The sequence below is a fragment of the Brienomyrus brachyistius genome, chromosome 23 (genome assembly GCF_023856365.1).
Source record: "Brienomyrus brachyistius isolate T26 chromosome 23, BBRACH_0.4, whole genome shotgun sequence".
Lineage (NCBI taxonomy): Eukaryota > Metazoa > Chordata > Actinopteri > Osteoglossiformes > Mormyridae > Brienomyrus > Brienomyrus brachyistius.
The window spans coordinates 8649030-8662140 of NC_064555.1; the positions used below are offsets into that span (position 1 = coordinate 8649030).

A 13111-nucleotide genomic window follows, 5' to 3' on the forward strand; every position below is an offset into this window, starting at 1 on the left:
CTTGAGGACAAATGTGAGCAGGTTGGCAAAGCCAGGGCAAAGTAGAGGCAAGGGAAAGGCTGACCGACTCTGGGGAGGGTCAGGGCCTATTAACAGCACAAGCAAACAGACAGCATGCAGAATGAGTCATCTACATCAACAAACAATATAGTATTCAGGCAGCTAGTTTTTATTTGCTGCAAGCTTGATCTGTAATAGCAACGACTCCAGTCATATACTACATAGCTCTGACATACTTCCTCGTAGCCAGTAGTTAATCACATGAAGTGTTTGTCTCCAAAGCATTTTTACATAAGTGTAGCGTTGAGGCTGATTTGGCCCCTACCGATGTTGAAATCAAGACTACACCCTTGGATTCATGTGTTTTTTTTCTGGAAGAATGCTGTGCTTCAGTGGCAATTCTAGACCATTTCAAATAGGGGGGGGCAAACTGGGGGCAGTTGTTCTGTTAGGGGGCAGGATGCATATAACCTTAATGTCCTCCAAGCATTACTTATGCTAGATTGTCAGCATTAAGAACCAGAAGACAATTTTGAAAACCAATAAGTTATTTATGCAATACTTTGCGGTTACATTTTACAGTTTTTACAAACATGTAACTCACTCTGATTTCTTGTTTAGACTGTCTTGTTCCCACAAGCTTGATTTTTTTTGGTTACACTTTTTAGAAAGACTCGACCACCTGGTACCTAGAGTCCATTAAAAAAATGTGCATATGCTTGCATTTCGCCGGTTCCCAGCGCACAACATTTTAGTCCACATATATAAATGTAAATAGAAATAGTAATAATAATAATACATTTATTTCAGATCCAAGTAGCATACGTATTTAGGGAGGCCACGCGAGGCCATTCATGTTGTCATGGGGGTACCGCCCCCTGTCCTCCCCAGAACCGGCACTGCTATGCTTTTTGTTCTTGAGATTAGTATAAAATACTCTTAAATACTTTATATCTAAAAAAAAAACAAATATACATCATATGTGAAAAGGTAGAAAAGAAAATGAAGAAAATGAGTAATTTGTACATCGTCATGGACGGGTACTGTATCACCTGTCCGGGGACAGCACTGTACTGTATCACCTGTCCGGGGACAGCACTGTACTGTATCACCTGTCCGGGGACAGCACTGTAGGGCTATGCCAGGGACATTAGCTGGCTGGTACCAATAAGGTGAAGCCGTTTCTGTTCTTGCGGAAGTCCGCGTTGGGCTGGCCCGGCTTTGTCTCCACAGTTACGTTCTTGGCTTTCCCACGCATGTTGAGCTGGAGGGCGGAGCTTCGCACCGAGACCGACAGAGGTTTGCACAGCACCCTGAAACACACACAGGGTTATTTAAACACATGGCATTAAGCCCATACACAGCACACATACTATTACTCACTCACATACCTCAGTTTACTGCCTGAAATGACGTGCATACCTCACAAGAGAACACACTACCCCTTGTTCCAACTCAGTCATATTTCTATCGGTCAGAACCTCTGACAGGCATGGACCGCTGACTGCATCTGAACACGGTGGGGGGGGGGGGCGGCCAATGGGGTGATCATAAGTCATATCCACATACCTGTTTGCTTTTGAATAGTTTTTTGTTTTCAGAAATGCTGATATAATTCAAGCTTTTGTCAGTTTGCATTACATTATTTGTAGGTAATTCCTTCATGATTGTTCTGCATTGCATTCTTAGTGATCCTGCAGAAGATCCTGAGCCCAGGTGCCCCCTTGACCCCCGGTTCCGTGGTCCATGCTGACCAGTGACCCCAGCAGCCTTCAGCGCCATGCCCTGAAGTCACGCTGGCTTCTGTAAAGGTGGCTGTATACGTCAAATGACGTCTGAGCCGAACGAAATCGGACACGTCAGCAAGAACGATCTGCCACACACTTAAAATGATGCTGCCACCAGGTCCATTCTACGTCACGCCACAACCTTAAAGGGCTCAGGATGTTTCTGATGCTGCAGACCCACAAGCAGAGGGCAAATAAGCGCATTGTGACAAGGCCAGGAGTCATTTTAATAAAGGAGATGACAGCTCTTTTAAAATGGAAGTTGCTTTCTTTAATAACAGCCACCGTTGGTTTAATACTAGCAGCGGAAATGACAGGGAAATCAACGATTTAGACTCATGGTTACATGCAAACGAAACACACATATTCCATTACACATTGAAAATAACAATACACTCCACTTAATTAAACCAGGTAGTATGATGCTGGGACTATAACTGGCCACAGTCCCAGCCATCCTCCAATCATGCCCCTTTCTAGATTGTTCTTTTATCATCAGCCCCGCCCACTATTGCACACTCCCCCCCCCGGCTCACTAGGTGGGTCAGTCCCGCAAGGACAGCCTCATCATAGATCAGCGTGCTCGTCTGCCAGGCGGGAGCCGCATTATTCATCGCCACGGAAACGGCTACGACAGAACTGGGGCGCAGCAGAAGCTCCTGAAGGCCCCCCCCCCCCCCGGATCCAAAACAGAATTAGCACCCAAAGCACATTTTATATGGTGTAGTCGTTCCAGTGATCATCCTTTAACCACTCATCTCAGAGTCATATATCTTTACAGTGAGGTCATCGTTTTCTCGGCTTGGGTGTAGCTACTGAGGGCACCTGCTTGGGTCCAGTACATCATGGAGACCAAGATTCTCCCAGGGAGAACTGAACCCTTCTGTGTATATGGAGTAAAATTCTAAAGGTCAGAGATGGAGGCTCTGTTATCAACAGCTCCTCGGATGGACAATTCTGACGGAATGATCAGTGAAAGGAGTTTATGGTCCTGGCAAATTCACATTGGGGCAAACACGGCACTCTCTGATCAATGGGCAACACACTTACACACTATGGAACTGGACTCCTAGCCAGCTGGGTGGACATTCTCAGTACTGCCACCAGGGACGGTGAGATGACCGATCAGTGATCAGTGACACACACTTTATACAACCCTGCAGTGCAAAGCACCACTCACTACCATGTGGGCACAAGGGAAAAAAATCATATTTGTGTACCTTCCAAAAATAGATATAAAGACTATGCATTTTCAGGTGGTGCTGCTTTTATAAAACAAAATCAGACAGTGGTGTACAGTGTTATTTATCCTGTGAAAGCTGGATTATGGATGAATGGAAGTGAGAGAGGCCGGGTGTCTTTTCTGCAGAAAATGGGTAATTTTAAGGCTTTCTTACATTTAGGTCAGAACCGCAGGTGCTTTGTTCTGAAACTGCTTTTCTCTGAAGGTTTGTGCTACAGTGTAAAACCAACCAGGCCATGGAGACTCAGCAGAATCTTCTAGTAGCATTAATGCGAGGCGGAGGAAGAGTCTGTTTGGGGAAACATCTGCCCGCCATGTTTCTCGAGTAGCAGGTATATAACTCACCGTGAACGTCATCACGCGTACAGGATGGATTCACTTTTATTATGCCCGTCTTCATTTGGGTTTATTTGCATTGCCATACTTTAGGGGGGGGCTGCTACTGTTTTCAGACAAGACAACTGGACATGAAGAAGTACAAACTAGGCTGACACCAAAACCAACTGTTCCTCTTCCTATCAGAAACTTCCCTGTTACTGTCAATCAGTATCATTTTCATCCAGAGACAGAAGTCTATTTACCGGTCTCTCTGTGAAACCCTAGACACTGCTAGAAACATCGCCCCGTTGCCTTTCCCAGTGAAATCGCTGGCTCCTCCGCTTGTAAAGCCAATGCATTAAGGACAGCCACTCAGGGAGGGGTTCAGGCAGGGGAAGGCTCTATTTGTGGAATGGCTGACGCTCCTCTCGGCCCAAAAACCGACTTTGGAATAGTGATGGGCCAAGCGGAGCGACAGGCTGCGAGCTCAGGGCTTACGCTGGAGCTGCACGCTGACCTTCAGCGCTGACCTCCTCTATCAGGGTCACTGCTCTCTCTCTCTGCTCCTTTCTGGAGCGCTCAAATCTAGGGCGGCTGGATGAGCGCGGCCTACATTTACTCTGCAGGTTCTTTTTAGTAAATCATTTATAACTGAAGGCCGTTACTGTTCAGGCAGAGGAGCGAAGCCCAGATCTTCAAGCGGATCCTCATTCCCTCACAGTCGGTCCCGGCGAGCCCCATCCTTCAAACGGGGGCCGCAGGCATCCTCTGAACCCCACCAAGACCAGACAGCAGCCCCCATGTAGAGGCGGGGGAAACAGTTAGCAAGAAAGGTCTGGATGCCCTCTGAGTCAGACGCCCCCCTCCCACACCCATTGCCCCGGTCCCAGCTGCTCGCATCCCTCCCCAGACTCCCAGCTGTCCAGGCAGATGGCCACCAACTCCTCGTCCCACAAATGGCTTAAGCGCTCAAGGCTCCGCATTAAGCAGCGAGGCTCAGATCCTCCACTGTACGTTCACCAATGTTTATAGCTGCCTCTGGCTTCAGAAACTTGGCAAAAGGACCATAATTCATCTTCTCAAGTCCTGGGCCGGATTGTTCCCGGTCTCCCTTTGCACCTCTGGCATGAAGAGACGCCCGGCTATACTGCAGCTGTTACAGCATGCTTCGGACTGGAAATGCCCATGACTTTGGTGCCCCCTCCCCCCAAGAAAGCAGAGTGTGCGAGTATTGTCATTTATCCACCCCGGAGCAGAAGGAGGGTGTGGGTGAGTATTGTTGTCTCCCCGCCCACAAGCACTCCATCTTAGATCTTTTCTTCCCCTGCGCTTCCCAGAGGTCCCTGGGTCAATGTTGACCCAGATGGCAGGACAATATGCCTGAGGGGGGAGACAAAGGCCTACAGAGCGGAGGAACGCCCCATCCCCTGCACCTCCCCGACGCTCGCATGCCCTGGGCTGCGGACCGCAGACACGTGTGCTAATTGATATGCATGTAAGCGCGCAGCTGAAAGAGGACGTGCAGCGGGGCGCAGCCACGCAGACAGCACTGGTGCTGTGCACTGCTGTGGACACACGTGCGCTTTCTTCGGTCTGCCCAGGCACACGCTGTGCCGGAGCAAACAGGAAACAGCGGGGGCTGGCCAGTTCTGCAGATTAAAGGCCAGCCAGAAAATTGATTAAGGGTGGCAGAGGCTCTCTGTATAGGGGGGGAGGCAGGCCCTCTGCTGCCAGGACTGTGTAACTACAAAGCAGATATGCCCGTCGCAGGTCATGTAAATAAGTGCCTGGAGATTGACTGACATCCCTGCCTTGTGCTCCCTGGAAAAGGCTCCAGGCCACCTCCCTGGGTAAGCAGCTCTGCAAATTGGATGGATGGATGGATGCATGGATGGATCCACCTTCTATAGCCATGAATGCAGTGAGTAGGGAGGCTCCGCATAACACAACGAGCACAAGCAGTGGACACCCAAGACAGGATGACGACAGACAATCAAAGACAATTATACTTACTTAAATAATTAAGAACAAGGTTATTGAATGCTACCATTCAGTAACTGCAAATTAATTAACGTTAAGGTTAATTTAAACGACATCTTTACTCCTTCAGATCCAGATGCCACCTCGAAATACTGTTATAAGAATTAGCAGTGTTAAATTGCTGCTCAAGGAACCCCCTAGTGGACCACCCATTTACAATTTTGTCATTCAGGATGCCCCCTAGTGGACTAAAGGCAGGAATTAGCTGATCTGGATGGACTAACTGAAAAAATGCATTGTGCCTTCCAGCACGTCACCATGGACGGACTAACCGTGTAAAGTGGTCGCTCAGGTTGCCCAGCACTTCCCCCACGCGGTCCTGATTGGGGCAGAGCTTCCCTCTCTGGAGATAAACCAGGACGTCATCCTGGGAGGACGTGTGCAGCACCACCATCTGGTCAGCTCCGCTCGTAACGCTTAAGCCCGTCACCTGTGGCCCACACACACACACACACACACACACACACACACACACAAGGTTAATCACTAGTCATACTGACTATCCACGGGCATCTACATTAATTTAATTTTGCTATGTTAGCAGTCCTCACGAAGTTAGGAAGAGGAACAGTTCCCGTGCAGAGAGGCTACGGACGAACGTTTCCCTCCACGTGGCCAGCGCACAGCTCAAGGCGCTGCCTGAGAGCTGTTAATCCTCTTATGGCTTAATGAACACGACGGGACAGCTGTTAATCCCGCTGCAGTGCGCTGGAGCACCAAGCTGAACATCGTGGGTGAAGGCTAAACCCGATTGCGTCATACTGTAGGAAACCCTAATGCTCTAAATCATGGCAAGCAACACGCTGGCCCGTCATAACAGCTCGTATTGCATAATGTTTTATTATCGGGACGTATCGGGAGAAAACCAGGCTGCATATTGATTCATACTCCGATAGACATTTCTTAGTGTTAGAATACCATTCAGCTTAACATATTTAATTCTCTAGTGTATTTATATACAGTATATACCGAGCTCACAGAAAGTCTGGGGATGCTTGTGTAATACAGTAAAATTATTGCGAATTTGTTGGTTTTATATATTAAAAAAAGGTTATTAAATTACTTCATTTACTTACAAAAAAATGTATTTCACATTAGAAAATTAATTTCAGTAGTAAATTCAATGGCAAGAAATGAATGAGTCAGTCAAGAAACTATGACAGTTGATAAAAAGAAAATGTCTGTGCGGAAGATGTGTGCAGATATGTTCAACATTGCTTGTTAATGAGCTTTTCTTATTAAAGCAATACATTTTAACACAATTAAACAAGCATCCCAAGATTTTCTTTGAGCGATCTGTGCTGATGTATGACAGTGCTGCATGTTTCTGTGCTGATGTATGACAGTGCTGCATGTGTCTGTGCTGATGCAAGATGATGCTTTACGTGTCAGTTCTGACGTATGTCAGTGCTTCATGTTTCTGTGCTGACGTATGACAGTGCTGTAGGTGTCTGTGCTGATGTAAGATGATGCTTTACGTGTCAATTCTGACGTATGTCAGTGCTTCATGCATCTGTGCTGACGTATGACAGTGCTGCAGGTGTCTGTGCTGATGCAAGATGATGCTTTACGTGTCAGTTCTGACGTATGTCAGTGCTTCATGCGTCTGTGCTGACGTATGACAGTGCTGCAGGTGTCTGTGCTGACGTGCTTCATGTGTCTGGACTCACGCTTTCCAAAGGCAGCTTCTTCATCACCCGGAACTGCTTGCGAGGATCCAGCTTGTAGATGTTCTTGTCAGTGATGAGCAGGGCACGGTCAGTGTTCTTATTGAACCTGTTCACCTGTGGGGCACCATGATTACGTGAGGTGGTTCTCGGTCCGGAGGGCCCCATCAAACCCAGTAGGCACTGATGCTCTCGTACCAACCTTACGCACGAATCCCGAAAACAGCACTGTGTTGTACTGGTCCTTCTTCTTCAGCTCTTTGGTCATCTCTACGAAGCTGGTACTGCTCTGGGGAGAATCGTTCGCCTGAAATCACGGGTGTGGAATTATTTTGAAGACTAGACTGTATGATTTTACATTATTAATGGATAAAAACACATGGTCAACTAGATCTGAGGACTGAACTGTAAACAGTTCATAAACAGTTAGTAAACAGACCAGTGAACCCTAGGGGTTAACATACAGTATAACCAGTGTGACAGTAAACAGACTAGTCAAACAGAGGGGTTAACATGTAAACAGTGCGATAGTAAACAAACTAATTAACCCAAAGGGTTAACATGTAAAAAGGCTGACAGTAAAGAGACTAGTCAAACAGACTGATTCAGATACAATAAACAGGCTTTGAAATGGCCGCCTGTCTCTTACCAGGCTGAGGTAGTCCCTCTCCCAGGCACGTTCGAAGCCCCAACTGGGTCGCTCCCCCTTCAGCGCCGCCAGGGCAGCCACCTTGGCGCGCACCTCCAGCATGTCCGAGGGGGGGATGTTCTTCACGATCTGCCTCGCCCACCACCTGGCGGCGCACTGACCGATTTACACAGATCCCCGCAAACGGAGAGACGCCCTGACACACTGACGGCAACGCGCGCGTTAGGGGACACAGGCAGCATGGAGCTGTAGGTCAGGGGGGAGGGTCACACTACACCACAACCGATGTCCAACCCTGAGCATTTCTCAGAAAACCATGTGCTCCATGTCCTCGGTCACGGCAACCCAACCGAATCTAATCAAGAATTCATATTAATGATAATAATACATTTCATTTTTGGGCGCCTTTCTTAACTCTCAAGGTCACCTTACATGTTAAAAACAACTATTTTACACACAGTACAATAGATAATATAATAACAGATAAATAAATAGAACAAAATAGATAAAACAAAAATAAACAAAACAAACAATATAAATGACACAGGTGAAACAATACAATAAATTATACGATAGTTACACTGGAAAATGAATATAAATTCCTTTATTATGAACTAATGGATAAACTAATTTCCCATACCAGCCAAATAATTTTTGCCAATCAACCAGTTTAATATCTTCCTTTATAAATATAGATGATTCCCTGAACTACTCCCCAATGCCACACCCTTACGTGTTGTCAAATTGAATTGCCTGTTTTATGTTTTGGTCTTATCTTTAGGGATTGGGTTTTATTTTGGGGTTTTTAGTGGCCCATAAGCACACACGACAGCGTCGCTGGGGAGCCCGGTAACCATGGTGACCCACCTTCGGTAGAGCCCCTGGGTGATGCTGTGGAACTGGGCCAGCGCGGCGGGTGGGGCAGGCCACTCCACGCTCCGGCCGTAGTCGGTCATGTTGCGCACGTTGCTGAACCTGTGGCTCACCTCCCAGAAGTGGGCCTTCACCTTGTACCGCTTATAGCAGCCCATGATGGCGTAGATGGCCCACAGCTTGCGGCACCGCATGCGAGCCAGGGCGCCCCGCCACACCTGCAGGGGAGTTAGGCGCCCCCTCATTCTGTGTCTCTGTCTCTCTACGTACGGCACTGTGCAAAAGTCTTAATCATTCAAGAGAAATGTTTAATGCTCTTTATCTGGTAAGTAAGTGTATATTTGCTCAGAAAAAGATGTAGCATTAGAATATATGTAAATTTACAGCAGCACAATAACAGAAAAAAATAATTTCTTCTGTTCTACAAATAGTTACTGGAAATCTTGTTGGATGGCTAACCCCAGTCAGACATGCCGTGCTAGTGGTTGAGTCAAAGAAGAAACACATGGATACTGGATGGACACTGGACACGCTGGGGTGACTTTAGGAGAGGTTTTTACGGTGGCCCTGAAGGCCCAGATCACGCCAACATTAACACAATGCAAAAACATTAAAAAGACACAAAAATATAAAGACACAAAATTAAGCACATTAATTCCCTTAACGTCTTCTGATTTTCGAGACAGAAGTTTTCCGTGCCACAGAAGGCAGTATTCAACTCTCAGTATCGTGCCTCGATCTGCGTGATATCTGATATTTATGGTAGCTGATTAGTATTGACACACTGCAAATTCAGAAAACACTGCGTGAGTTGGTTGTAGATTTAGATCAGGGGTCTCAAACTACCATCCCGTGGGCCACATTCAGCCTGCAAGACAGTTTCATAAGGGCCAAGACATGTTTTTATTATATTATTTAATCAGGCCCTCAAATTAGTCTTTACTTTGTGCTAAGGATGGGACGGTTACTGGTTTTATGCTTAGTATTACCATTTCAAATCTTAATTATAATTAAAACCATGCTTCATTACTGCACTTTGAAAAAGTTCTCAAGCATCGACCAAAGTAGCGACAGTCTCCCAGATGTAAGCGCACAGGCACAACATGCAATATGGGTTTGTTTTCTGTCAGTAACAACACCGCAGAAGGTAGTTACGGCGCTCTGGAGATATTCAGCCTTTTAAGAGGATTAAGTCTGTTGTGGTCGTATTTTGGGTTTTAATCTTCGTAAGCACCATCCACTATTTTATAGCAAATGTCAGGTAAGTTAAGTTTTAGCTCAATGCATGATGTTGGAATTACAGGACGGGGAGAAAATGTTGTGGTTTGTCTGTTTAACTTGCTTATAGTTTGTCAGTAACGTAAACTGGAGGTTTCAGTGTTACCTCCTCTTGTAAGAAGACCACACGTCTGTGGTGCAGTGCAGTCTCATGGCGGGCTGAATACCCATTTGCCAAGAATGAATTCCATGTATGTTTGTATTTGTATATTCTTGTAACAGAACAGTTTAGGGCAGTATGCTTCATTATGGATTTTCCAGCATAACTACGATGTGATGCATTATTTGTTTTGGTCTGAAGTCCAGTGAATAGTTGATCTGGTTTTCATGTTGACTGTTGTATTATTTTAATGTTTATGCAAACAAAAATCGGACTTGCTAAATTGCCCGTGGGAGCGCATGTGTGAGTGAATGGTGGGTGAGTGTGCCCTGCGATGGGCTGGCCCCCCATCCTGGGTTGTTCCCTGCCTCATGCCCATTGCTTCCGGAATAGGCTCCGGACCCCCCTGCGACCCAGTAGGATAAGCAGTTTGGAAAATGGATGAATGGATGGATGGACCCCCAATTATTTTGTTTATGAACAGAAAAAAACCTTCACTTTATGTTTCGAAAGCAGTGGCACAAAACGGACAAAAATGAGTCTGTTGGTGGACATTGTTGAGTGAATCGCTTTTACGTCATGGCTGATTTGTTTAACCCATGTAACAGATATGGGTGATTTTTATCTTTATTTTGAGACTTGTGTTCGGAATCAGAAGAAAAGCTTGTACAGTATAAATAAAGACAAAAAAATCACCTATATCTGTTACATAAAAGCGATTCACTCAACTATGTCCACCAACAGAACATTTAAGTCTGTTTATGAGACTGCTCTCAAAACATAAGGTTAAGGCTCTATTCATAAACCATCTAAAGCTACAACGTATTTAACACACGGGTAAGTATTTTCTAAATCTGTAGCGTGTTGATACTTATCAGCTATCATAGAGACCGAGTCAGAGGCACGATATCCAGAGATGACAGTTGCCCCCTGTAGTACGAAGCGCTTCCATTTTGAAAACCACAAAACATTAAGTGAACACAACACATTTAAAACTTAAATTTGCTTATCTTTTTGTCTTGATGCTTTTGTGTCGCCTATATGTTTTTGCATCCCTTAACGTTTTTGCTTTGTGTAAATGTTGCTGGGCTTTCAGCGCTGCTGTAGTTCTGAAAAGGCTAATCTGACGTACCATGACAGAAATAGCATCATAACTTTACACCAATATTAAGCTTAATAAAAAATGAGCCCTTAAGACAAATATAGTCATATCTGTGGTCCATTTCATTATTTAGCGACTGAAATTAACAGCCTGCCACAACATAGTGAGACAATTACATCTTCGAGTTTAACCTGGCATGTTATTCTTTGAAGCATAAAAACAAGACTGAAAGCAGGCAGGTAACGTGACCTTACGGTAAGGTGTGAGTCTAAACGTGTGAGACAGAGTGACCGGCACTCTGTCCCATGGTGGGAAAACTAGCCGCCCGGCTGCGTTCTGTTTCCGTGAGGGACGCTGGCCTGCTGCCCTGCATTACCTTCTGCAGGAAGAGCACCAAGATGGGGATGAGGGCGTTGCGCTCCTGCTCCAGCGTGAAGAGCGAGCGTGGCGTGCGCACGAACAGCTTGCTGTGGCCATACTCCACCGCCTCGCAGAAGCCGTGCTGCCTGACGATGGCCTCCACCGCCTCCTTGTCCGACTCCATGAGGTGGTTGGGCCAGGTATACTCGCAGGTCATCTTGTACCTGGAAAGCGTGTAAAAATACCACAGCTGAGACATGGTTCTGTAACAAAGAAATGATAAGGAACTCTTAAGGGATCCCCTACCTACAGCTGTGTATACAGGGCTCACAGGAAGTCTGTGGACGCGTCATTAATTCAGTAAAAACACTGCGGATGTATTGGTTTTATAACAAAAATCATTACTTCGTTCATTTGTTTACGAAAAATATATAATATTAGAGACAACTGGAACTTTAAAAGAAAAACATTCATTTCAAGTAGTAATATGTTGAAACCCAAATTATAGTTCTAAAAGAGCTGTTTTGAGTTAAAAAGATATTTGACATACATCATTTGCTGTTTTGTAATTATTAGTAACATAATAACATAAAACACTAAATAGCTGTGTTTAGTACCTCATTGGGAGGCAATATCTACAATTGCATTAATAGCACAGAACTGATTGGCAAAAACAGACCTGAATGAGCGAGTCACAAACATTATAACGCTTAATAAAAAGAAAATATCCGTTCAATAAATAACTGCTGATACGTCACACTACTTGTCAATGGGCTTTTGTTATGAAACCAATAAACATGCAACGTTATTGCAGTATTAAGAAAGCATCCCGAGACCTTCAGAGAGCACTGTATAAATAATATGCTAATGGAATATGACAAAATATTGAATATGAATATCCTTTGCTTGGCAAAAAATGAACTGCTGCTACTGTTATGAATAAGTAACCATCATGAATATTATGACTTGCTAGATTTTCAACCACTTTCCTGAGATGGTGATCATCTTGTTTATGATCGTTAACATATCTAACCTAATTATGCGCTTGGGGATGGTTGTGTACAACATAACTACCATTTTTAGAAGAAGAGCATACAAAACCCATTTTAAACCCGAAACAGTCATTTGGTGAGATGGTTTGAGGCCGACCTCTGCAAGAAGCGATCGTAGGGCTGTCTGTAGGCGAACCCTGCCCTTCGAACCCTGACGTTTTCCAGCAGGCCCAGGTATGCCACCTGGTGTTGGCACCGAGCGTCGTCAAACAGCATCGGTGACTTCATCTCGTTAGGCTTGACGCAGCGCACATAATATGGCACCTAGGGTAGGAAAAAAGTTGGAGAACTACAGAGCCAGGTGCCTGTGATATAGACTCACATACTCCAGCATCGCTTTAGCCTGGTGCTTCAAAAAGTAGGATGCTCCAGCACAGATATCCCGATATCTTGCTCCCGATTGTGACCCAAAAAGTATTTATTTCCTCCCAGTTATAATATGCAAAGCACAGAAGTACAAACACACACATTTACAGACACACTCACACAGACACACGCACCTTGCAGGCTAGATTGTCCACCAAGGAAATCATGGAGTTCTTGAAGAGCGTGGCTGCAGTGAGGGGACGTTTGGTGACCTCGGTGATGCTGAGTCGACCCTCTGGCCACATGTCCCTCATCACAGGATCCGTACTATTGGGG

General features: G+C 45.5%; 1 protein-coding gene across 3 annotated transcripts in view; it reads right to left on the reverse strand.

The window, feature by feature from the left end:
- Positions 1-530: 530 nt before the first annotated feature.
- myo1g (myosin IG) overlaps positions 531-13111 on the reverse strand; it is a 22544-nt gene continuing 9963 nt past the window's right edge. The window contains exons 14-23 of one of the 3 annotated variants that reach the window (XR_007385041.1): positions 12970-13102; positions 12567-12733; positions 11434-11641; positions 8572-8795; positions 7705-7849; positions 7258-7362; positions 7059-7172; positions 5661-5818; positions 1083-1313; positions 531-1052 (exon numbers count right to left, since the gene is read on the reverse strand). Coding sequence is in view for 2 of the 3 variants with exons in the window: in XM_048993805.1 (XP_048849762.1) it covers positions 1151-1313; positions 5661-5818; positions 7059-7172; positions 7258-7362; positions 7705-7849; positions 8572-8795; positions 11434-11641; positions 12567-12733; positions 12970-13102 (1417 nt within the window). In the remaining variant the exon portion in view is untranslated. Of the gene's footprint in view, positions 1314-5660; positions 5819-7058; positions 7173-7257; positions 7363-7704; positions 7850-8571; positions 8796-11433; positions 11642-12566; positions 12734-12969; positions 13103-13111 lie in introns of all 3 variants that reach the window. The other 2 variants (XM_048993806.1, XM_048993805.1) reach the window with 2 other exon arrangements.